The sequence below is a fragment of the Cotesia glomerata genome, linkage group LG5 (genome assembly GCF_020080835.1).
Source record: "Cotesia glomerata isolate CgM1 linkage group LG5, MPM_Cglom_v2.3, whole genome shotgun sequence".
NCBI lineage: Eukaryota > Metazoa > Arthropoda > Insecta > Hymenoptera > Braconidae > Cotesia > Cotesia glomerata.
In genome coordinates this window covers 11,816,769-11,844,740 of record NC_058162.1, presented here as the reverse complement: position 1 = coordinate 11,844,740, position 27,972 = coordinate 11,816,769, and the positions used below count along the sequence as shown (strand labels likewise).

Below are 27,972 nucleotides of genomic sequence, written 5' to 3'. Positions count from 1 at the left end.
TTTTATTGAGCTATAGTTATTTGATATTGTTTATTTTTAAGACTGTAATTATAAGGAGACTAATATTTTATTTATTTTCTTTTAATTGAAACATCAAATTTATTTGAAATATTTTATTTGTATAGTTTTTAATATTCAAATTATTTCTCTGGTGATTTACCATGTAGGAATTTTTCATCTTTAATTAAGTTTATGCATAGTAATCTTTATTTGGATAAATTTCTATAATTATGTTTGTCTGAGCTTACAATTATTTATTTTATGTGAATTTTCTTCATAGTTTCGTATATTTTTTTTATTATCTGAACATATTATTAATTGAAATTTTTAGTGAGAGATGTCCAAATTGAGAATTTTTTATTCTACCCGAATCATTGCCAACCGTTACAAATCAATGATGACGACTGTACTTACCTCATTTATAGCACAATTTAATGTTAATAAATACAAACATCTAAGGCGGAAAATATTATTGTGTGATTAAATCAATTTTAAACAATTAAATGAAGTGAAAAAAAACTTTTTATTTAAATTAGAAAAAACAAATTTTTTATCATAGATTTTATATTTTTAAATTATAAAAGGAATCAAGATTAATCCTGACTAAAAACACGTATTAAAAAGTATAAGAAGTAACGAAATTTGAATTTTTTTCAATATTTCTGAATATTCTCAACACTTTTGAATTCCTTCTCTTGTGGAGAATTAACATTGTCAATCATTCTGAATTCTTTTTTCTAACCTGGGTTACGTGAAAAAGAAAATGTTTTAATGACATTCAATAATTTATGCCAATTATTTACAGTAATTCATTATTTTCAAAATTTAATGGATTATTCGTTTTTTTTTTCTTCTACCACGGCCAACTAATGCAAAGTCAAAATCATCCAATATCAAGTACTCTTCAGGGAACTCATATTCACTATCTTCGGAATCATCGTTATCTGCAAAAAAAAAAAGTAACACGCACCAATATCTTAACCAGTATTTTTGGAAAAAATTTGTTTATAAACAGAGACTAATTTTTGTTCAGTGTGCGAGAGTAGGAGTCACGAGCAGTTGAAGTAATCTAAACAGTTTTACGTCGCAATTACGTTCTCGTATTTTTTAACAAAATGGGATGAACAAAACTGTTTTTAATCCCTACTCTTGGGTTTATTCTATCTCCGGGTGCACACTCAGCACAAATTACTCTCATTAATTTTCTTGTAATTTAATGATTGTAAAAAAATAAATTTTTTCAAAATATAAAATTTATTGGCAATTCTGTTTCGGATTTTGCAGTCATAATAGAGTTTGATAATATAATTAGAAAGTGAGATATCGATCTTTGAATGCAACACACATTTTCGACCCTAAAAACCTGAATTTTTTACTACCAAAGTAAAAATTGATATGGTTAATACTACCATTATTTATCACAGCAATCACTAATCTCATTAATGAGCAATTGCTTAAAACTAGAGTATCTCAAAACTATATTATAAAAAATTTATCATTAAGATTATTGTCATATTATCGCTATTATCTTATTGCATAGCACTGTACTGTATAAAATTATGTATTTTTGTTGATGGTCTTGACGGAGTTATGGCTCTGAGATCAAAATAATTTATCTATCTATCTATCTATCGACCTACCAAAGCTCGAAATGTTTGTTTTCATTTCAGGAATAAGTGATTAAATTTCAAAGCGATCGGGTGATTTTTTCGCTCGCTAGGTCGTTAATTTATAATATTTCGTTTAAATGCTTCGCATCATGAGTCGTGCAAAATGAGGTTTGTCGGAGCAGTATCCATTTGATTCAGCCAAATTGACTAAGCTCTGTGAGCTAAGTAGTTTAAAAGTAATTTCTGAAAAAACCTTTTATAGAAATTTTATTTTTGAAATTATTCTAAATTTATTCAAGCGATTGAGTAATTTTTTGGTAAATCTAGATTTAATAAATTTTTTTTTACTTCCTCAATTTTTTCCAATATCTTCAAGGAAAGAATGAAAACTTGCTTATTTAATTCAATTATCGTACTTTGATCAATCAGTTCAGTAGAAAATTGACTAATATCAATCTTGAATACCATATGGATCTTATAATTGATCTTCAGGCTAAAAAAGTGGTAGTTTCATAAATTTTCGGATTTATTAATCGGGTTTAATATCCCGGGTTAAGAAATTACGATAATTTTATATTTAGGAAATGAGAAATGAAAAAGAAAGTAATTACCTCTTTTCTTACGTAAAACTTCTGCAAATTTACTGTTCAATAAATAACGAAGACCTGGAAAGGCTGTAGATAGATATGATCTGTGCAAAGGCTTTAATAACCCTAGACAATCCATTTGTAAGGATGCAGGAACTGATAAACTTTGTGTGATTCGCATACAACTATTGGCTGCTGTGGATGAAATTATAGGATACAATTCAATACCATATAAACCAGTAAAAGCAATGCCAAAAGGCTTATTATTTATGAAAAACTGTAACGTTCCTTTCCAAGTATCTAGATGAAGTCCAACGACACTGCCTTGCGCAAACGGTTCAGAATAATCCTTTATTTCACCATCATAGTGTATTTTACCTTTGTAGGACAGCCCCCATGATTCCCGGTCTTGTCCCAACAACGATAAAAATTTATCCCTCTCATTAATGTTAACTTTAGCAGTGCCTACACCAACCATCTGAAATACAATAAATATATTAAAATACATATTCATATTAATCGTAAAAAAGTTAACAGTATATTATGAAGCATGAAATAAAGCAATACGGTTCTAAATGAAGGCGAGTATTGATGTCCGAGCAAAGAGAGTGCTGTCATTGCTCACTGTCACAAATCGCACAAATCGCGCTTGATGATTTCAATTCAACTCCATACATGGGTCATTCCATGTCAAATCGACCAATAGTTGGAATCGACCCCTTTTGATTTGGATAAATTTTGGTCAGAAGTTTTCTTTTATCATATAACGAAGATCTGCCAAAGGAAAAAAAATAAAAAAATTTTTTTCAAAAGATACAAATTCAAAATTTCGCAATTTCTTCATTTTTTCAATTTTGTTTTTGTAATATCTCGAACGCTATTATAAATACAGGAATGGCCTTTCGTTTGTTTGAAAGGGGACATTTGGGGCTATTGAAAAAAAATTTTGAAAAATGCCAAATTTGTTAAATTTTTAATTTTTGAAAATAATCAAAAATTACGATCGACATTAAAATTTTGGCTCAATTTTTTTTTTGTATAATATCTTGTACTGATCTTAAAATATCCTGAAATTTTTAGAACTGTGTTTTTTGTTTTCTCAAAAATATGAATTTTTGAATTTAAAAAAAAATTTTGTTTTTTACAACTTCTAAATAAGGTAAAGTTATGCAGGTACATAGTATTGTAATTTTGAGCATTAAAAAATTAAATGCACGACGTGGAAATATTAAATAACATATTAATTTCAACTTTTTTTTATTTTTTGGACGTAATCTTAAAGTCAGGCTTAACACATGATATAATATCTTATTTTTTTAACGCATGATATATATTGTCTGATTCTTCACTTCAATTACAGTTTTTAACGCCAAATAACTCAAACAGATATTAATTTCCAATAAAAATCAGAAATAATGGGATGAGAATATAAATTTTTTTTGTTCTTTCAAATAATTGTTTACTTATAAATTTCTGCACATTAATGTTGCTCAATATCAAATTTCAAATCATTTGTATTTTAATAAGACAATAAGTGGCGTCAGAAACTTTAAATGAAGTAAAAAAAAGGACAAATAACAAATTATATCATGTGTTAAGGATGACTTTAAGATTATGTCCAAAAAATAAAAAAAAGTTTAAAAAATATATATCATTTAAGGTAGTACGGTTATGAAAGCAATATTTTAAGAAATCCTCGAAACTTTGAATATAAGTCATTAAATACATAATACATATGCTATTAAAATTTGAAGACGATTTACCGTGACTAACTTGAGATAATTGCAATTGAAAATGACATTTTTGTACATGTAACATAGGAGAAGCGTGAGAAAATGACAGTATTTTTTATTTTTTCTATCGAAGGAATTTCACGACTTTATCAAAAAACTAGTAGATTGAAGAATATGATATTTCGAACAACTAAAAAAAAAAATGAAAATTATTTACCGTGTAGTTTTCGAGATTAATTAAAATAAATTTCACTTTTAGAGGATTATTTTTAGGAGAGGGGGTACGAAAAACAGCCGCTAGTCACTGAAACCGTAGTGTGTGGGTATATGTATAGAGAATATAGTAGTCGACGAGTAGTAACGTTAAAAAATCTTAACCTACAACTCCTCGCGATTTTTGAAATACCGTAAATTTTCGGTATTAATGCGTTTACCATAAATTAACCGTTATAATTCTGAAATAATACGGTATTTCTGTGGTTATTTTGGCCAGTTTTTTTACTATAGTTATACAGCATTTCTACCGTACTTTTGCTGCAGTTCAGAAATAATACGATAAAATTACCGTAAAACTCTAAAACTTTTACCGTAAAAAATTTATGTATTAACTATAATATTACTATAATTTTACAATAATAAAATGGTATTTCTACGGTAAAAATACCAAAGATATACTGCAATTTTACCGCGTTTATACTATGTAACGTGGTAGATTTTTATTCAACGCCCAATACTTGGGGTATTATAGCCTTCCAGGCTCGAATCCAACGTCGTGAATGTTATGTGTGAATGAATGAAAATTTTACTAATTTTTATGAATTATTTTGTATAAATACGTAACGCTGGGCGAGTAACGAAGACAGAGGGAGTCAGAGCGAGTACGAGGCTATGCATTGGAGCGACAAGGATAGAGCTACGACGATAATAAGCGAGTACCGAAGCGAGCGAGGCACCGAGCGGCGTAAGCACCCGAGAGGTCTGAGGACAATCGACGCTGCATTGCCGCACGTTCCAATACGACGATCACCATCGATGACAGTTGGTTAGTCAGTACTGCAGGAGCAGAGGTGACAAGACTGTCGTGGAGGTTCGTTGACTGTTATACGGACCTAGATCAACTATCGACGGGAATCAATTCCAATGGAAATGAAGACTAGCGCCACCAACTTCAACGAAGGAAGAAGCGGGTACTTCTCTATGAGGAAGAGGATTCGAGGCTGGACTGTTGACGGATTCGGACGCGCTTTTGCGCGCTCCGCAACCTAAAGTTAATTTTGAAGTATTGTCGCGATTTTGTTGACTTGAAATTAATTGATAAATTGTATTGAAGTATTTATTTTTTTTTAAATAATTTATTTATCGAGTCGACCGCATGAAGCTTTTCCGAGCTGCTACGATGAGGACGACGCTCAATTGCTTGGTAAGCCGACGTTCTTGTCCAGTGTTGAATTCAGCGTTTCGAGTCCACGTTGTAATTTTGTAAAATATTTTGATTAACAAAATAATACGCGAGGATTCAACGCTTTACGATTATTTTTTTTGTAATGCTGTTATTACATAGTGTGATTGCCGATGTATGAATGCGAGTGTGAGAAATAAAATTGAGGTGACGACGTTTTAAATTTGGTTTAAAATTAAGAGAAACGTTAAGTTACGACGTTTTAATAATTTTGTTAATATCGACCTCCGACGTATATTTTGTTAAATAAATTATTATTTTTTTCTGTTAAATTCTTCTGAATTTATTTCGAGTAATTTTAAGAATTTTCGTTTAGTTTGCTGTCCTATTTTTTAACGACGAGTATTTCAGCATGGTCCGCCACCCTGAGGAAGAGATAAGAGCTAGCCGAAGTCGCAGTAGTAATTAATTGGAGATCAATCTCCTGTCGCCCTTTTTTTAATAATAATTCTTTTTTTTAGTAAGCCAAAAATTTCCAATATAAACGGTGAGCCTGGCTTGGTAAATCCCCGGGTCAGGCAAAACCCCGTTATAACTAATATAATTAAAGATATAATGCTTTCTACCGTAAGATGGACGGTTGTGTTCATTACTCGGTGAGTCTTATTAGGTGACTGAGTAAATAGATACGGATAGTGTCTCTGATAGCTCAACTGGTAGAGCCTTCGGCGCATAACTAGATGATCCGGGTTCGAATCCCGGTCTGGACTAAAAAAAATGATAATAATAATAAAATCAGAGAAATTAATTTATCAACCTCTTAAAAATTATTCATGATAATTTATAATATTATAAAAAAAAATTTTAAGTTATTGAAAAATAGTAGTAAATACGCAGATATCCACGTAGATATACGCAGATATACAGTAAATATGCGGTGCATTTACGGTTTAAATGCTGTTAATATACCGTAATTTTTCTATTGTATTGCCGTAAATATTCTGAATTTATTTCGTAGTTTTTTCGTAATAATTCGACAAAAAAACTGGCTAAAATAACTGAAGTATTACGGTAAAAATACAGCATTTATATCGTATAAATACCGAATCTTTACGGTATTTCCAAAAACGTGAGGGACCTTAGCTCTGTCGATACGTAAAACATGGATAGTAAGCCAAAATTTTTTATCTGGATTGTCGCGGAGGTACTACCTTAAGGTAGTTTGGTCATCGCAATCCGAGGTCAAATTAATAGATAATTTTTTTTCTTTTTTGCAAGTGATCACTCGAAAAATAGCATAAAATATAAAATTATTTTTAATCAGAATTTAATTAAATGAATTCAATTCATAATTATGGTTAAATAATTATAATAATATATCTAGTAAAATATCAACTGACAAGTACTGTGCTGTCACAAAACAATAACAACTGTTATAGGTTATGTAAGGTTAGTACTTAAAACAGTTGCTTACGGTATTTATTTATTGTTTAAATTTGCAAATATCACTTCAATATGTTAAATCTGCTATAATTTACGTGAACTTTTAACGTATATTTAATAACAATTTATTTTAATGTAAAAAAACTTTATGATTATATTTCAATTTTAAATTTGCCGCGCATCGAAAAGTCGCCATTTTTCCCCTGATAAAGATGGGGGAGCAATGTCTCCGACAAACAACAAAGATAGAAACCAATTTTTGGTATTAAAAATTAATTAAATTAAAACTATGTGGTAAATCGTTATCAAATTTTGATAGAATATGTGTGAAACATTGTTCTATCTATTGGAAAGTTTTTTTTATGGGGTCAAGTTGGCCGATTTTTTATAAATTCTCCATTTCCGGAGTTATTGAACGGACACTCATAAGAGATCGTGTATTTTTGCAAAACTTTAATTAATTATATCTCTTAAACGGTGAGGTAAAAAAATCTGATTTTTTTTCTATAGATGTATTAAATCATAATCTTTCAAATGAATATAAAAAAATATGGGGTCAAGTTGAAGTCATTTGGCACCCAAACTACCTTACAATTCTATGTATCTGCATAACTTTACCTTATTTAGAAGTTGCAAAATACAAAAAAAAAATTTATTTTTAAATTCAAAAATTAATATTTTTGAAAAAACAAAAAACACAGTTCTAAAAATTTCAGGATCTTTTAAGATCAGTACAAGGCATTATACAAAAGAATGAGCCAAAATTTTAATGTCGATCGTCATTTTTGACGATTTTAAAAAATTCTAAATTTGACAAATTTGGCATTTTTCAAAATTTTTTTCCAAAATATTTTTTTTTTCAACAGCCTCAAGTGTTCTCTTTCAAATAAACAAAAGGCCATTCCTGTATCTATAATAGCGTTCGAGATAGTACAAAAACAAAATTGAAAAACTGCAAAAATCGCGAAATTTTGAATTTGCATATCTTTTGAAAAAAAATTTTTTTTTTTTTCCTTTCGCAGAACTTTGTTATATAATAAAAAAAAACTCCTGACCAAAATTTGTCCAAATCGAAAGAGGTCGATTCCAACTATTGTACGATTTGACATGGAATGACCCACATAAGATATATGCGTACTACAATATTTTTTTAATTTTTGCACAAAGCTAGCATTTCTTTTGTTTTTGTTGTGCTATAAAAAGTTGTGGTACCACTCTGACATCACATTGACGTATATACTATGACTGTCTTGTGATATCACGATTATGGTTTATAAATTGCGTACATTGAACGTAATATTTACATCACATATACCGTTATGCTATTAATAATTGCATTTATTTTTTAATGTTCTCAGTTATTTCTTATAAAATTTATAACTTGAAAGAATACACGGTATGTATATAGAAAAATTTAAAAAAAAAAATCAATTAGTTTAATAATAAAACAATTAAATTCTCTAATTTTATGACGCAGATTTTACTTTTTGTATTTGAGTATTTTAGTTAATTACTTAAAAATTAATAGAAACAATTATTGTTATTAGTGCGGTGATTATTATTTAATTATTGTATTTATTTAGTTAATAATTTTATATTATTGTTACCGAAGGTATGATTAAATTAAGAAATTAAGCGTGTGAGAAATTATTACGAAGCCGAGCGAATTAATTGTAAAAGAAATTAAAAGACTGGGAAAATTATTCTAAGTTCCGAACAAGATTTAGTATGGGAAAGCGATGAATGAATATATAATGAAAGAAATTGCGATTAAAATAATAAAGAATTGTGAATTTGACGAAACGAATGGATAGAAAATGAAGGAAATTACGATTAAAATAATAAAGAATTATTTTTGAATGCTAGTTCGAGGACACCGGACAGGTGTCTAAAACGACCCTTCCGGTTCGTTACAAGAGAGTTAGGGGAAAAATCATAAACGCCAAAATTTGGCTCGATAGAAGCAATTCTTTCTCGGGAGAATTACTCGGTTGAATACTCTTCACCAAGTAATTCGAGAGGATGATACTCTACCTGGAGTCTGACCAAAGCCCAGGTAAGTATCGTGAACTGACCGGATGAAAGTGCTGACTTGACCATGTGGGGGAAATTTGGCCACCGCGTAGCTGGAAAGGGTTGTTTTCCAAGCACCCGAACGGGATTAGGGGTAAGTAGAGCTGGAAAGGGTTGCTTTCCAAGCATCCAAACGGGATTAGGGGAAAGTAGGGCCGGAAAGGGTTGCTTTCCAAGCACCCCAACGGGATTAGGGGTAAGTAGGGCCGGAAAGGGTTGCTTTCCAAGCCCCCAAACGGGATTAGGGGAAAGTAGGACCGGAAAGGGTTGCTTTCCAAGCACCCGAACGGGATTAGGGGTAAGTAGGGCCGGAAAGGGTTGCTTTCCAAGCCCCCAAACGGGATTAGGGGAAAGTAGGGCCGGAAAGGGTTGCTTTCCAAGCATCCGAACGAGATTAGGGGTAAGTAGGGCCGGAAAGGGTTGCTTTCCAAGCATCCGAACGGGATTAGGGGAAAGTAGGGCCGCGATTTAGGGTGTAACCGTCGGTAGGAATACTACTTTGTAAAGGTAGTAGACAGAGTTTAGCCACCAGGTGGCACCGAAAACGGAAAAACAAACGGTGTGTGCGGGTTATGTTCGAATATTGACATAAAGTTTGTACATATTATCACTTAAGCTTTTGATATTTGTTGAAAAGAGTGTTCTAATGTATTGTTTATATTGTTTAATTTGCTTATATTAATTATATCGTTTATTAATATGATCAGGCCAATAAAGAGGTTTTCTTTTTTTTGATTTATTTAAAATGAAGTGTTTTGTTTATATTTTGTTATTGATAATGTGATCCCCGTTTATGACTCTGGACTCCGGCGAGCAAATTTCGAGCCGGGGACTAATTAGTTATTTATATTTTGGAAAACGTGGACGTTACAATTTCTCGAGGACGTTTTTGCAAAAGAATTGTATTAATGATTAAAATAAAATTAAAAATTTAGAATGTTATGAAAAAATAGAATTTTTCTTCAAATTTTTATAAGAAAATAAATTTTTTTTATTTTTATTAAAACAAGTAATGTAATAAATAATGTTTTTCAAGTTACGTCAATTATATAATGGCATATAAGAGTAGTATTATCAAAGGTTAGAATTAATTACTGATTAATGTAATCAATGGAAATAAATAATTGTTATAGTGGATTTTAGGCTCTCACATGATATCGATGTGTAGATATATCACATAAATATCACACTCACGCCATAGTGATGTTATGAATGTTACGTAGAAAAATTTGAAAAAATAAGCCAATTATAAGTAACTCACATTTGAAATATCTTATGCGAGGCCTAACATTCCCTGGCGGATTCGTGGTCACGATAAAATGATCGTCAAACGACGGTGAATACACCGTAAATTCAGTGTTGATAAATGATCGTCGCTTGACTATCGAACGACCGTCGTTTGACAGTGTCTGACGAGTATCGTTGTGAAAATTTTTCATTGTTACTTTATGATTTTTATTCTGTATAGTTATTATACTTCACTCGTCGAAAAACAAAATTTTTACTTGGTTACCCCGATTTTTTACCTAAGCAAAAATCGTAGATCATCAATCGATTGTCTGTCATTTGACAGTCATTCGAAAACATATAAATTGTCAAAAAACCGTAACTCGGTGGTGAATGCACAGTGGTCTGTAAGTGAAACGAGTGTATAATGTCTGTAAGTTAGAAATTTTTATGAGTCAACGATAAGTAAGTGCTGACTATGTTTTTTTTTTATTTCATTAAAAATTCTCAAAGTAAATAAAAAGATAGGCAAATGAGAATTTTCAGTAAATACTCGGAATGAAAAATTTGAAAAAAAAAAAAAAAAAATTAAATTATTGTAATTTTGTTTATTTCAAAGTAAAATCATAAAAAATTAATCAGATTACATACAATCAACAGAGATCCATCATTTCAATATTTTTCAGAAGAGTTTATGACCTGCAGCAAGTGTTGAATTTTTTTCATAGTTTTAAATGAAGAACCATAATACTTTTTGTTTATGACAAATGTAATAATAACTATTGTTTTTTTTAATCGGAAATATTTTTTTCAACAATTCATTAGTTAATAAATTATAATTTATTTTCAACTCAACTTTTAACATATTTTCTATACCTCTAATATTTTCACTGTAATTCTACAAATTCGGATCCATTATTAACCCGTCAGCACTCACGTTATAAGCATTTTGCTCACGCTCGATTTAAAACAATGAAAACTTTTTCTTTTCAAATGGAAAGGGTAGATGAAATTTTTTCTACCTTCGAGTAATTTTACCTATTTTCAAATTATGAACTTTTGAAATGCTTTAATATTATATATGTTTTATAAAAAAAATATTTTTCCCATGCGCCTCGGAAATTGTGAGCATTCTTCTCATCACGAGATTATAGGTGTAACAAAAAAAAATTTACTTTCGGTAACGTTCGGGCTAGTTCGTGTATCTTCGTAACTGTATAGCTGCCCGGCCGCATGCAGATTAAACGTGAGCAAATCTCTCATCACGAGAGTAAATATTACCGAAAAGTTCACGTGAGTGCTGACGGGTTAAGGATTTGAGTTTTTTATTACACGAAAATTTTAATTTCAAAATTGTTTATTATCAAGGAAAATTATTATGAGATATTTTTTTTTTTTAATTAAATTTTAAGCAATTTCTTTTCTAGAAATTTTTTTATGCAATTAATAATTTCACCGTAATTTCAAAATCAAGATTTTCATAATTATCAAAAATTTGAATCATTAATTACGATTATTATTTTGAATTTACGGAAGAAATATAAATTTATTTAAGCTATTTTTATCTGTAAAATGAAAAAAAAAATGACTAAGTTTTGACACCTTATGAGGTGACTAAATAAAATCTTCGGACAGTGTCTCAGATAGCTTAACTGGTAGAGCGATGGGCGCGCAACTAACCAATCCGGGTTCGAGTCCCGGTCTTGAACTGTCAGAAATATTATTTTTATTTTATTGTTTGTGACAGTAGCGTGGATTTTCCGTGATTTGACAGTATACTGAGCGTACAGTGTCGGTCATAATGTCGTAGATTCACTTGCGTACATTCATCTTTTCTGCACTCACAGTCGGTACATCAACTGTCTTAAAACAGACGTTTATTACTCACTTCTCTATTACTTAGAGGTGTATAACTAATGTTTGCATCGTGAAATCACCGTATATATTTGATAAATTTATAGTAGACGTCTTTCACAATGGTATCCCATGCTGACTGACAAATCGCTCAATAAAAACGCATCTTATACGGTGAAACGACCGTGAATTAACCGTGCTTTCACCGTGTTGCCGAAACCGCCAGGGTTGTGATGTAATTAAAATATCAAAATAGCATAGAAGTGTTTTCTAAGCGATTAATTTTTTACCAAATAAATGTAAATTGAGTGGAACACTGCTTAATTAAACAAATTTCATCAGAATAATCAGTTGAAAGTTAATAATAATGAATTTTGCCCGCTTTATTTAGTGAATCATTAAATAAGCAAAAAAACGGTTAAATCTGCCAGTAATTTTTGAATGATTCCGCTAACGTTAAACTCAAAAGACTCGGAAATATATTTTCGGGAACATGATGATAAATATCTTTTCAATCAATTTATTCTTATTTTCATCATGTTCTAAAACTTCAGATTATAAGTCATTAAGAGATTATTTTAAGTACAATGCCTTTCAATGATTTGTACCGGTCAAGAATTTTACGGAAAATGGAAACATCAAAATTTGGACAACTCTAAATAAAGAAATCACTAAGTAAAAAATTTATATAAATATTATATTAGAAATAATAAAAAAATTATTTGTCTAAATAAGGATAATTAAAAATTTTGATAATAATAGAGGTAGTAATGTAAAAATTTAGTTACCATAAAAATTGGAATTATTTTAACAAAGATAAGCGTAAAATTTAAAAATAAGATATCCATGAAATTAGACAAATCATAAAACAAACAAGTGAAATGACAGATATTTAAAAAATGGAGAAGAATAAATTTAGACAAGTCAATAAAAAGGCAATTGAAAATTTAGAAATATAAAAAAATTGACAGTTTTAATTATTCGTAAACTCAAAAAATAGCCATCTCTAAATATAGACCAGTAAATTTAGATATCTTTAATTTTGGACATCTCTAAATATTTACAAATATAAATTTTTACAATTCATAACAAAGATGATTAAAAACATAGTAATCATACAAAATAAGCACTAAGAAATTCAAAATACAAAAGATAGCTAAAAATTAATTGATTTTCCTGTGACCGCTGCTCCAGGAAGTTATAAAGTTATTTGCGATCGATTGTCCTGTAATTTTTAAAACACACTAAGATTTTGCTTGTAATCTTAGTAAAAAATATTTTCGAGGACCCGGAACTGCCATCAGCTCCTGTGACCGCTGCTCCAGGAAGTTGTACTGATACTTGCGACCGATTGTCTTGTAATTTTTAAAACACACTAAGATTTTGCTTTTAATCTTGGTAAAAAAGAGTTTTTAAAATTACAGGACAATAGGTCACAAATACCGGTACAACTCCCTGGAGCAGCGGTCACAGGAGCTGTTGGCAGTTCCGGGTCCACATAGTTATTTTTTACCAAGATTAAAAGCGAAATCTCTGTGGGGTTTAAAAATTACAGGAAAATAGGTCGTAAATATCGTTACAACTCCTTGGAGCAGCGGTCACAGGAGCTGTTGGAAGTTCCGGGTCCTCGAAAATATTTTTTACCAAGATTAAAAGCAAAATCTTAGTGTGTTTTAAAAATTACAGGACAATCGATCGCAAATAACTTTATAACTTCCTGGAGCAGCGGTCACAGGAAAATCAATTAATTTTTAGCTATCTTTTGTATTTTGAATTTCTTAGTGCTTACTTTGTATGATTACTATGTTTTTAATCATCTTTGTTATGAATTGTAAAAATTTATATTTGTAAATATTTAGAGATGTCCAAAATTAAAGATATCTAAATTTACTGGTCTATATTTAGAGATGGCTATTTTTTAAGTTTACGAATAATTAAAACTGTCAATTTTTTTATATTTCTAAATTTTCAATTGTCTTTTTATTGACTTGTCTAAATTTATTCTTCTCCATTTTTTAAATATCTATCATTTCACTTGTTTGTTTTATGATTTGTCTAATTTCATGGATATCTTATTTTTAAATTTTACGCTTATCTTTGTTAAAATAATTCCAATTTTTATGGTAACTAAATTTTTACATTACTACCTTTATTATTATCAAAATTTTTAATTATCCTTATTTAGACAAATATTTTTTTTATTATTTCTAATATATTTATACAAATTTTTTACTTAGTGATTTCTTTATTTAGAGTTTTCCAAATTTTGATGTTTCCATTTTCCGTAAAATTCTTGACTGGTACGAATCATTGAAAGGCATTGAACTAACGGAAATTTTTTTATTACCAGCAAATTTGCTTGGTAATTAAAACTTGTTTTCGAGCAAATTCTTTATGGCTTTAACCTTCTCCAATTTAGTGATTGAGGCAGTGGACTTTCTTCAAAAAAGACCACCACCTCAGTGACATTTAATGGCGTCGTAGTAGTGTTTGAAGTTAGATTTAATTTTTCAGGATTTTTCTATTCGACCAAATTGCTTAAATTTTTTGAGTAATCTATATTGAGTGAAACTCTTTCGAAGTTACTCTTTTGAAGGTTGCTCTTTTCGAACTTCATCGTAAAAATAGTTAGAATTCATTCAAGGTTTTTGATTTTGGTATAGTTTTTGTGATAAAATATATACAATTATCATTTTTAACTTCCCGCTAAGAAAATTGAAAATTTTCAAAAATCGGGAAGTTATTGGTTTTACCCCGTTTTGCGAAAATTGAGTTTTCATCAGATCTCGACGTTTCAAGGTCACAGGAAGCTTCCCTGAGTATTCCTGCGATGGTGCCCGTGCGGCTGTATGTGTGTGTGTGTGTGTGTGTGTGTGTGTGTGTGTGTGTGTGTGTGTGTGTGTAAACCTCTTATAACTTTTGAACGGCTCGGCCGATCGGATCGAAATCGGTGGCGATCTAAAGAGTATCATTGCCAATAAATTTCGTGAAAATTTGAATCGATTCGGTTCGCTAGATTTTGAGAAATCTCAAAAATAAAATTTTCAAAAAATCGTTTTTTTGAAATAACTTCTAAACGGCTTCACCGATCAATTCCAAAAACTAATCAGCTCTTAAGTTTAAAAAACCACGTCGATTGCCACCAGTCCTGTCAAAATCGGTTGATTCGTTCGAGAGTTATCGAAAACGAAAAATTTCGAAAAAAGTGTTTTTTTTTTCACATAACTCCGAGATTTTTTTTCGGATCATTTTTGACAAAATAAAATAATTTTTAGAGTCCAAAAAATCACGTCGATCGCCACCAAGAACGTGAAAATCAGTTGATTGGTTCGTGAATTATCGTTGTCGAAAAAATTCAAAAAAAGTGAATTTTGCAAGATTTTTGGTTCGATCAGATTGTGTTCAGAATTATATCATAGATTCTAAAAATCTGCATGGATTACTGCCAACCACGTGAAAATCGATTAATTCATTCAGAAATTATTGCAGTTTGAAAATTCAAAAAATACTATTTTATTAAACTTCTATCAGACTTTTGAGCTCGAAGAGCTCAAAAGCTTAGATCAGCTTACTCTATGAGCTCAGAGAGCTCAAAATAACATATAAATTATATTTTTGAGTTCGAAGATAATAAGAAATAATAAGAAATAGTTGCACAACTTTTCAAATAATAAATAAACTAATTAGACTAGCAAACTAACTGTTAATTTTTCAACATTAAACTTTCCTTGTGAAATCCTGAAGATTTCAAAGCGCAGCGATGTTTTTTAGTAGATTTTATAGAAATCTAACTATTGTATTTGTCCTCATGGCCATGATTAAGAAATCTAATTTGAAATGATTTAAAATGATTTGAAATGATTTAAATGCATCGGATTTAAATACTATACAGAGTGTCCCAGAAGGAACGGACGCCATTGTAGCATCTGATAAACAAAGTAATTCTGAGACGAAAAGTCCTTAGCCATTTTTTAATCAGACGCATAGATAATTAATTATTAATTAAAATAACGTCCTTTTATGCGTTAGAGAGAGAGAGAGCACTAGTGTCAAGTCACGTGCGTTCCAACGAAGACGCTTCACGTGTGAATGTGTAAGTAAGTATGTGTGACTACGTTAGCTATAGAAACTAGTTAGTCATACAGCTAGTTGTGTCTTTCTTTGGCACATACTTTACTGGACACTGGCGCTCTCTCTTTAACAAATAAAGATACGTTATTTTTGATTAATAATTAATTATCTATGCGGTTAATTGAAAAATGGCTAAGGACTTTTCGTCTCAGAATTATTTTTTTCATCAGATGCTACAATGGCGTCCGTGACTTTTGGGACACCCTGTATAGATATACAATTAACATGAAGGTAATCATTTCAAATCATCTTTCTGAATCAGGGGGCGGAACTTTCGAAAAATTTTGCTATTTTCTGACTCAGTTCGTCGAGCTGATTCAAAAAATACATATGATTCAAAAGTTTATATATGTATATTAGGGTGAGCCAAAAAAACTAACCTATCGAATCAACAGACTCGATAGAGTCTGGCGCCAAGTTCCGTTCTCAAGCCAGACTACCGAGTGTGTATATACCGTAAGCAGAACGGTTTTTTGAGGTTACAAATTTTTTTTCAAATTTACTTTGATTTTTTTTTTTATATGATATTTTATAATAGTAGTTCATGCTTTTTATTACGCGTATTACTTGATTATTATCAATTATCTTTATAATTTCTATTTAAAATTATTAAAAATAATCAGCACAAACTATAGCGACCCAGATTTTTAGATTTTAACTTTTTCTTATGTAAAAGCGGACGGCCAGAGACTAAATAATATAAGGGTGCATGCTAATCTTATAATAGATGGGAAACTACAGTGAAAAAAAGATATTTGACAGCTTGCAATTACACACGCCAGGCGGCGCAAGAATAACTTTTACATGAACTATAGCTTAAAGGGGATAGTTTGCCACCGGAAATGTATTAAATTAAAATTGTCAATTTTTATTATAATTACAAAAAATACTGAAATCCGAACAAAAACAGTTTCACTGTAAAAAAATCACGCCAAGTCCACGTTCATAAGACTATTAAGAAAAAAAATTTTTATTTTTTTACAAAAAGATATAAAATAAAAAATTAAAAAATCCAAGTAACCGATATGGTTGTATATGATTTTCGGAAATTAAAAAAAATTTTGTTGCAAATTTAAAAATTAAAAGAAACAATTTTGGAACGTACTTGGTGTGCGTCATTATGTACTTCAATTTTTTTTAAAAGTCCTAGTAGATAGATTTTAGAAATTTCATAAAAAGTGAAATATTTCGTAACCACGCACACTAAATACGTTCCAAAATTGTTTCTTTTAATTTTTAAATTTACAACAAAATTTTTTTTAATTGCCGAAAATCATATACAACCATATCGGTTACTAGGATTTTTTAATTTTTTATTTTATATCTTTTTGTAAAGAAATAAAAATTTTTTTTCTTAATAGTCTTATGAACGTGGACTTGGCGTGATTTTTTTACAGTGAAACTGTTTTTGTTCGGATTTATGGGTTAAAATGAACCTATGTATCGAAAAAAAAATTTCCCTGCAAGGCAGGATTTTTAGTTCAATTTTGAAAGGTGTCGGTGAGCATTCAAAGTTTCCCATTTAAATAACACGTAAAAAAATCTTTTTTCATTAAAAATAATATAACTTTTGAACCGCTTGAGAAAAAAACTTTGACGGCGGACTCTTCAAGGGCATTAAATTTCCTACAAAACCATACCTGGTTCCATTTTTGAGAGTCAAAAATTCATATATTCACGGGTCATGTAAATTGAGCAAAAAATCAAAATAAGCAATTTTAGGCATTTATTGTTAAAAATTTTTATATTCAAGGAAATAAATTACTTTGAAACGAAATAAGTAGGGGGGGGGGGGGCGTATACAAGTATTATTTGTGTAAAAGCGTGGTTTAAAGCTCCTTGTCCGATAAGCGCTCCAGCTCAAGACTTAGATTTCTTGAAAAAAGTTAATTAATTATAAAAATATTAATAAAAACATTTCGAATGCTACTGTACCAACATTTTTGCGACATTTATGGTATCTGACAGAAAAACTTGCTGCTATGTAATTTTTCGAGTTTAGTATTAGTTTAGAAGTTAAAAAAAAATGGTAAACGCAATAAAAAAGGAAGAGAACAAAATTTATTTCCTTAAATATAAAAATTTCTAACAATAAATGCCTAAAATTGCTTATTTTGATTTTTTGTTTAATTTTCATGACCAGTAAATATATGAATTTTTGACTCTCAAAAATGGAACCAGGTATGGTTTTGTAGGAAATTTAATGCCCTTCAAGAATCCGCCGTCAAAAAGTTTTTATCTCAAGCGGTTCAAAAGTTATATTATGTTTAATGAAAAAAGATTTTTTTACGTGTTATTTAAATGGGAAACTTTGAATGCTCACCGACACCTTTCAAAATTGAGCTATAAATCCTGCCTTGCAGGGAAATTTTTTTTTCGATATATCGGTTCATTTTAACCCGTAAATTCGATAGGTTAGTTTTTTTGGCTCACCCTAATGTATATATTTATAACGCGGCTTGTCCGGACGATAGCGTCTCTAATTCATAATAGATCTTTTCCAAATTCTATATACTTAATCTTGAGACGAATACCAAGGTCAAGTTCAAAGATGAGCTCGATCAGTCGAGTAGTTCAGAAATTACAGGGTTTCAAAATTTTCATAATCATAAAAATTCATATTGTGGCAGTTTCTTTCGCGGATAACTTTTTAATGAAATAACTTATCGAATTTTTGTAAATTACATTTTAGAGCCCATTAAACGAGCTTTAATTTTCATGTTATTTTATTCTCCTAGACTGAAAATAACCTATTCGTCTGAAGATATTTAATGAAATTTTACTATCGCATTCGTTTTAACTTAGGAAGAAGGGATTCCATCAATGTGATTTTATTTAAGTAGGAAATCTACTTCCATTTCGGCTGCCAAATGGCACTTTTTTTTTTTTTTAGTTTTTCGAAAGCTTGAATCAATCAATATATAAATATTCGATTATTTCAAGCAAGAAACATTATTTATGGTTAAAAAAAAAAAAAAAACGCCATTCGGCAGCCGAAATCGAAGTAGATTTCCTACTTAAATAAAATTACAACACTAATATTGATAATACTTCAATCACATTAATTAAATCCCTCCACCCTAAGTCAAAACAAATGCAATAGTAAAATTTCATTAAACACCTATAGACGAATAGGTTACTTTCAGTCTATGAGAATAAAATGACATGAAAATTAAAGCTCGTTTAATGGGCTTTAAAATGCAATTTACAAAAATCCGATAAGTTATTTCATTAAATAGTTATCCGCGAAAGAAACTGCCAAAATATGAATTTTTATGATTTTGAAAATTTTGAAACCCTGTAAATTCTGAACTATCTAACTGATTGAGCTCATCTTTGAACTTGACCTTGGTATTCGTCTCAAGATTAAGTATGTAGAGTTTGGAGAAGATCCATTATGAATTAGAGACGCTATCGTCCGGACAAGCCCGCGTTATAAATATATACATATTAGACTGTGCCAAATAATTCGAAGATTTTTTTTTTTTCGGTCCCATATCAAAATCTCGTTAAGAGTTACGAAAAAAAAATTGTGTCAAAATTTGAGTCCTTTATCTTCATTTTTCAGTTAGCGCTCGCAAAAAGAAGAATTTTCGCCAAAAAAAGTTTTTTTTTCACTTATTTTTTGGTTATAGAAAATTCAATATACCAAATATGAAAAAACCCTTGGTATGGTTTTGTAGGAAATTAAATTCTCTACAAAGATAATTTTTTGTTGAATTTAAAGAATCAACAACTTCTTTTTAATAGCTAATTTAATTAAAATTTATTCGATAATTTTTGTTTTCAATTATTGATGGACACGTATTAAACTACTTTTTAACGAAAAGAACTAACTAATACAATTTTTCTAGGAATATTTATGATCTAAAAAAATAGTTTTTATGCTTTAATTGAATGTAGTATGGCACTATAGAAGTTAAAAATAATTTTATTAAAAAAAATTAGGAAAACGGTTGACCCTAAAGGCCATCCCTGCAACTTCCCGCTAATTCCGTTAATACCTGGCCGCTTTTTTGAGCTCTTCGAGCTCAAAAGTACAATCTGTGTGTTGTTTTAAGCTCTCCGAGCTCAAAAAGATACCTTTTTTATGCTTTTGAGCTCTTTGAGCTCAAAAGTCTGATAGAAGTTTCATGGAACACTATTTTTTGAATGTTCATACCGCAAAAACTTTTGAATGAATGAACCGATTTTTACGCGGTTGGCGGCATTCTACGTAGTTTTTTAAGCCTTATAAATAATTTCTAAGTTTCAATTGGTCAAACTAGAAATTTCGAGTAACTCTGAAAACACTTTTTCGGTTTTCTTTCGTTCACGATATCTCTCGAACGAATCAACCGATTTTGACCAGCTTGGTGGCAATCGACGTGGTTTTATGATGTTAAGAGCTGATTAGTTTTGGAATCGATCGGTAGAGCTGTTTGAAAGTTATTCCAAAAATGTCGAAGTTATGTTGAAAAAATCCTTATTTCCAAATATTTCGTCGAGGATATCTCTCGAACTAATCAACCGATTTCCACGTTTTCGGCGGCAATCGACGCGGTTTTTAACCTCTAAAATTATTCTATATCATCAAAAACGATCCGAGAAGAAATGACGAAGTTATGTGAAAAAAACAGTTTTTTCGGTTTTTTTCGGTTTTATTTCGTTCACGCTATCTCTCGAACGAATCAACCGATTTTGACCGGATTAGCGCCGATCGGCGTGCTTTTTTGACGTTAAGAGCTGATTAGTTTTTGAAATTGATCGATCGAGCCGTTTAAAAGATATTCCAAAAAAACCACTTTCAAAAATGATTTTTTTTTAATTTTTTTTGAGATTTTTCAAAATTTCTCAAAATCTATCGGTCCGAATCGGTTCAAATTATCAGGAAATCTAAGTTTGGCGAAGCCCTTTCGAATGGCACCAACCGCGATGAAATCGGTTCAACCGTTCAAAAGTTATAAGTGATTCACATACTTACACACACACACACACACACACACACACACACACACACACACACACACACACACACACATACATACAGACATAGTGACAACCTCGCGGGGATAGTCAGGGAAGCTTCCTGTGACCTTCAAACGTCGAGATCTGATGAAAACTCGATTTTTGCAGAACGGGGTGAAAACAATAACTTCCCGATTTTTGAAAATCTGAGATTTTTAGCGGGAAGTTAAAAATAATGAAGACAAAAAGATTAATTTTTTCGTAATTTTTTATTCATAAGTCTCATTGACTTAAACATTATTCATGCTTCAAAATTAATAAAATATATCTCTTTCTGTCATTTTTATTCGTTAACGGATTCTTCTATAGCGCTTGTGACTCAAAACAGCAGTTGTAGTCTAGTCAACAAGTGCCTTTTCGGTTAACTTTTTTCAGCAATTTCCGACAATTATTATTGAGGTTTCATTTGATTCGGAATGGCAACTAAATAATTTTTGAAAAAAATGAAGTTCCGCTTGTAAAAATTACAAAAGTTATTAACAATTAACTGAAAAAAAGGGGGTTTAGTTTTTTGAAAATATCTCAAAAACTAATGAAGACTTATTAAATTTAGAAAAAGATTCAAAAATAGGAGGAAATTTCCTAAAAAAAAAGTATAGGGATAAAAGTACGGCCGAAAACGGGTGTTCGGGCTTACGTTAGCTACGCCTACTTTGGACACTTTACTAATAAAAATTATTTTATCATATTAAATATAAAATTTCAAAAATTAAAATATTCAGGGGCTTACGGGATAGATGAATAAACAATAATTTACCTGGGAAACTTTTTTATCACAATTTTTCAATTAGTTATGCAATAGTTAACTAATAATTTTTTTCTGCTTGAACATGAACATTGCAAGTGTGATAATTGTTTAACTATGAATTTGAGATTTTTTTCCTCTCTTGGAGCAATTCTTGGAAGTTTTCCGAATAGATCCCCGTTGAAAAAATTAAAAAATTTTCATTTTTTAGTTTTTTGTTAATAATTTTTGTTGTTGCAAAATTAAAAACTTAAATTAATCGTCGAAAAAATATTTTTTCTTCAAAATATTATTAATGATCCGTTCTTATGTTGTCAGAAACTGCATAGACAGTGCATAGACTGCACCCAAAGATCGCACTGGCACAGAACTAGGCCGGACAACGTACAAAACACAAACGCCCCACGGTACACAACCCCCACCACCAGAAACAGACAAAATACTGAGGCCGCAGGAGACCAAACAACCAACTATGCACGTGTATTAAGCCCAAGAGTAAATGCTGACGTAAGACACAACAACTACAACCAAAACAATAACAACTTAACAGAAAATCCTAACAATCATAACAACGCAGATATTATCCTAATTCTAGAAAAATCATTTAATGAATTCAAAGAAGTAATACGCCAACAAAATGTACTCTTAAATAACATGCTAACCCTACTGACGACGGTAGTACCAAGCCTACCTCCTCGAAATGCATAATTTCTATCACATAGCACTCTGGAATGCTAACGGGCTAGCGAACCACAGGCAGGAACTAGCCACTTACCTACATACGAATAAAATAGACATTATGCTCGTTTCAGATATTAATAAAATACCGAATGTACTTGATATCTTTATCACCAAAGGCATTGCAAAAACCTCCACATGCATAGAATCAAGTCTTGACCTGTCATCTAACCACACACCTGTACTTCTGACAATAAATACAAAAATTACACACAAAGCCAAAACAAACTATTTCCATAATAAAAACACTGACTGGGAGACTTTCCACGAAAAAGTCTGTAAAAAAATCAACTTAAATCTTCCACTTAACCGTAACGAAGACATTGATAAAGCCACGGAACATCTCACTTCAATCATACGAGAGGCAGTTGAAGAAGCTACCCCACCCAACAACAACACAACCTCAGACAACTGGAACCAATATCCCAAGGAAATAAACGAAAAAATAAGACAAAAGCGAAAACTCCGAAGAACATGGCAATCAACGAGAAGCCCCATAGATAAAACAAGGTTCAACAGATCCACTCGTGAGCTCAAAAAGCTTATCTATAACTTCCAAAACGATACTCTCCAATATAGTCTTCAAAAACTTACAGCAACTGCTACCACGGATTACTCTCTATGGAAAGCAACAAAAAGACTAAAACAGCCACAGCAGCCAAACCCACCACTAAAACAACAAAACGGATGGGCCAGAAGTGATGCCGAAAAAGCCGAAGTACTTGTTAAACACCTAGCCGAAGTTTTTATACCTCTACCAACCAACGCCGAAAACACAGACATCAGGAAATTTCTCGACTGCCCATTGCCCATGTCGCTACCGATCAAATACTTCTCACCCACCGAAGTACTGTTTACAATTCTCAAAGAAATTAAATGTGAAAAGTCACCTGGTCATGATCAAATAACTGGCAAAATATTCAAAGAACTGCCAGCAAAAGCTTTTGTATTCATTGCCTCCCTATTCAATGCTATCCTGGGAAACAACTACTACCCACCAGAGTGGAAAGTCGCTGAAATTATAATGATTCCCAAGCCAGGCAAACCACCCAATAATGTGTCCTCTTACAGACCCATCAGCTTACTCACAATTATCTCCAAATTATTTGAAAAACTGCTGCTTAAACGAATAAAAGTAACTGCTAGCGAAGAAGAACTTATCCCCAACCACCAATTCGGCTTCAGAAACAAACACTCTACGATAGAGCAAGTTAACAGAGTATTTAACAACATATCCAACGCACTAGAAGAAAAAAAATATTGCTCTGCAGTATTCTTGGACATACAGCAAGCGTTCGACAAGGTCTGGCACACGGGTTTCCTATACAAAATTAAGAAGGATCTACCTCAGTACTACTTGTTATTAAAATCATACTTGAGCAATCGAAAGTTCTATGTGCGACATGGACAAGCCAAATCCACATTCCACCTGGTTCAAGCTGGAGTCCCACAAGGCAGTGTCCTTGGACCATTCCTGTACACTCTATTCACGGCTGACCTACCTTTAGACGAGCAAACCACTACAGCCACCTTTGCTGATGATACAGCAATTATATCAGCAGATACTGACCCTACGATAGCCTCAGAACTACTACAAAATGGGCTCAGGCAGGTACAGTCATGGATGGAGAACTGGAGACTAAAAGCAAGCCCAACTAAGTCAGTCCAAATCACCTTCACCACCAGAAGAGGTGACTGTCCACCAGTCACACTATATGGTGAACCTCTCCCTGCTACCAACGAGGTTAAATATCTTGGCTTGCACCTAGACAGGCGTCTAACCTGGGCTAAGCACATAAAAACCAAGAGGAAGGAATTGGAACCAAAAACAAGACGACTATACTGGCTACTTGGTAAAAAATCCAAGCTTTCGCTGAACAATAAATTAAACATCTACAAAATAATCCTAAAACCCATCTGGACGTACGGCATACAACTATGGGGAACGGCCAGCAACTCAAACTTAGAAATACTACAAAGATTTCAAAATAAAACAATTAGAAACATTGTCAATGCCCCCTGGTATGTATCCAACGCAATAATAAGCAGAGACCTGAGCATCCCAACCATCAAGGAAGAAATTACGAGACTAAGCGTGAAATACGAAGGCAGACTAAAAAACCACCCAAATCCCATGGCAACAGAATTACTAAATAAAGAGACAATCAGAAGACTAAAACGGTTCAAAACAATTGATTTAAAAAATCGTTTTCAATAATACTAGTGGACATTGTCCCAAATACCCGTCATGTACATAAAATTACAAAAATTATTTATTGTTATAAAATAACAGATTGTAATTTAAATATAAAAAAAAAAAAAAAAAAAAAAAAAAAAAAAAATATGTATTTTCTGAATCAGCTCGACGAACTGAGTCAGAAAATAGCAAAATTTTTCAAAAGTTCCGCCATGAGGACAAATGCAATAGTTAGATTTCTATGAAATCTACTAAAAACAGTCCTAATTAGTTAGTACTAGCATATCCAGATTGCTTTGTAATCTTGACGACGCTCTTTACTTTTAAACCTTAGTTGTAAAAAACATTAATTGTTAAAACATTAGTTATTTTCGAAAAAACGAGAGGCTTAAACTTCTCACACTCAATTATTGACTAAGTGTAGTTTTGAATCCTAGTTGTTACAATATTTTTTTAGCGATTCCTGAAGTTTTTAAGAGTAGCTGACTCTACCGACTTAAGTTTGGTGCAATTTTTTTTCCAGTTTTCATTGTATTAAAATAGGATACAGGAAAATAGAGTATCAAGTTGGTTTTAATCGCACGCAGAAAAAAATTTTGTTAAAATAACCTAAGATATGTTCTAGTAACAAATGCATTCGTTAACATAGGGATAACAAATTATATGTTAAAATAACAAAATTTAGGTTATAGCAAGTTATTGATTTGTTATAACAACAAAACAATTCGGTTACTATAGCAAAATCTTTAAGTAGACTCGCCAAAATAATTTAGTTGGTATAAAAAATTTTTTTGTTGAAACAGCAAAATTATTCTATTAAAATAACAAATAAATTTACATTAAATGTTACATTAAATTTTATAAGAATCCATAATTTAAAAATATGCTATAATCAGTGATATCTGATTTGGAAAATATTTTAGCAACAAATTAGTTTTATTATTGCAATAAAATGATTTTGTTAGGACAATATTGTTAACAAATTGATTTGGTCATTTAACAGAGTGGTTTGTCAGTATAACTTGAAACATTTTGTTAATGCGATTAATAGATTTGTTACTATAACTAAACTCATTTGTTACCGGAACATATTTTTCAGTTATCCCGTCTTTTGTTATTTCAACAAAATCATTTTTATGCGTGCGTACAAAAAACATAGACAAGAACATATTATGAGAAAATTGCGATTATTCGTCAGCATCTAAAAAACAAAAAAAGCTCTTCCTCAAATTAAAATGAATGTTTTTTAATTTCTCACTCAAAAAATCAGAAATTTACAAAATTAAGAGTTTTGGTTTTAGTCTGGTTTGCGAAAATCGAATTTCTATTAGATTTTGAAGTCAAGGTATTAGGAAAGCTATTCTAACTATTTTCACGATGTTATTTCAAATTTCTAGTCGGATCAATTTTAAGGAAGATCAATGTTTATGAGTTTGAAGAGCTGCATCAAAAATCTTACAGGATGAAAATGATACTCAAAATATATCATAATACTAGAATTAAAAGTTTTTTTTTAAACCAGTTATAAATTTTTGAGTTTGGAGAGCTCGAAAAAATATCTAGATCAATATCTTTAAGCTTAGTTAAATTACTAATAAAGATATTTTCGAGCACTAAGAGATAAAGAATCGCAGGAAGTTTCAGAAATTGCCAGCAGAATCATCCGTTTTCTAGATTTTTCTGTGTTATGTTTGGTAGCTGCTTGCAGCGCACTAAATTTTTCAAGTTGAAAATATCCACTTCATTTGTTGGTAGTTAAAAATATTATTTCAGGGTTTAAGCTATATGAGCTTACCACATCTGTTCCATATATTTGTGACAGCATTTCTACTTCCCAATAATGATGTCTTCCTTTCGATAGTATTTTATCCCCCCTAACAGCAACTGTTCCATCACTATACCCAGGGTGAAACTTCACTTCCAAATTGTTTTGAGATAATAAAGACTTTCTTGATGTTAATCTTTCATCCCATGCCCATTCGTACACTGTAAAAAATAATATTTTATTATTATCTTATTTCTGTTTATTTATTTCATTAAATTTTTTTCTCACTTTTTAATGTTTGCACAAAACTTGACAGCAATAATAAAACCTGGCAATATTTGTGAGATAAAGTGATAATGATATGATGAAAAATAATATAGACATACAAAGTGCTTATACACACTCAGAGAGTAAGCCTGCCCAGGTGTGAGCGTATTGGAATTATGCGAGTAGACTATAACGCTAACTATTGACAAAAATCTGTACTCTACGGATAAAATTACATTTGATTTATTTTTAACCAGTAAGTAATTTTCGTTCAAAGCATCTAGAGCATCATCTCCAGAATCTCCAGAGTTTAATTTGATGCTAACGTAGAAAAAATCACGTTGTTACTTACCTAAAACCATAAGTAGAAGCTTCAGCATTTATGAATTATAATTTATGATTTGTAAGTTGTAAAGGTGCGATTTCACGACGACGCTTGACGCCAGCTTCGAGCGTCAAATTTGATCACACTGTATAATTTCGATTAGAGTGCCATCTAGATAAAAAGCAGCGTCAAACTTTTAGCGTCAAGCGTCATTTTGACGAAATAAACGACCCTAGTTTTACAAGTAAGAAAAATCGAAAGTTTACTTATCAGCCTATGTTATACCCTAACCTATTTGGATCAACAATAACAACAACAACAACAACAACACATAATTTTTATGACAAATCAATCACAACAAAAATGATTTAAAAAATTTCCGCTAATAACTTTTTCAATTTTCACATGCGGTATTTTTTATTAAATTTTTTTTTTCATAATAATTTCACTGTTATAAAATTCTAAAAAAATTTATAACATTTGTCAACTTTAGTGTCATAATTTAATGAATATTGGAATATTTATTAATATTTTTATAGATATCAATAAGTTAGAATAAAGAATAGCTATAGATTTTACCTCATCGAAATCCATTATATTTTTTTTATTTTAATGTTTCATAAACAATAAATAATATTTTTAATTTAATTAAATAGTACATAAGCGTCAATTAAATAAAGCTCAGAATTTTCAGCTTTATCACTGCTCTTTATCTAGATGGCGCTTTGATCGAAATTATACAGTGTGATCGAATTCGACGCTCGAAGCTGGCGTCAAGCGTCATCGTGAAATCGCACCTTAAGTGTAGATGCGATCCAATCTGTTTATTTTGCATTTCTTTTGTCACTTAATTATATATAAATAAATTCAA

General features: G+C 30.9%; 1 protein-coding gene across 9 annotated transcripts; it reads right to left on the bottom strand.

The window, feature by feature from the left end:
- Positions 1-655: 655 nt before the first annotated feature.
- LOC123264655 (SPRY domain-containing SOCS box protein 3-like) lies at positions 656-27,717 on the bottom strand. Of its 9 annotated transcripts, none has more exons than XR_006509376.1 (6): positions 27,129-27,444; positions 26,540-26,730; positions 2,222-2,675; positions 1,959-2,103; positions 1,641-1,863; positions 852-944 (listed from the first exon to the last, which is right to left on the bottom strand). XR_006509376.1 is itself a non-coding variant. In XM_044728067.1 (5 exons), exons 1-5 carry the CDS (start codon positions 27,154-27,156, stop codon positions 826-828), a joined length of 699 nt encoding a protein of 232 aa, XP_044584002.1. In that variant the 5' UTR covers positions 27,157-27,442; the 3' UTR covers positions 656-825. The 9 variants fall into 9 exon arrangements, 6 of the variants coding, with proteins under 6 accessions (XP_044584002.1, XP_044584005.1, XP_044584000.1 ...); XR_006509377.1 differs by having other exon boundaries at positions 1,641-1,853; XM_044728067.1 differs by lacking the exons at positions 1,641-1,863; positions 1,959-2,103 and having other exon boundaries at positions 656-944; positions 2,222-2,392; positions 2,486-2,675; positions 27,129-27,442.
- Between the last annotated feature and the right edge of the window lie 255 nt (positions 27,718-27,972).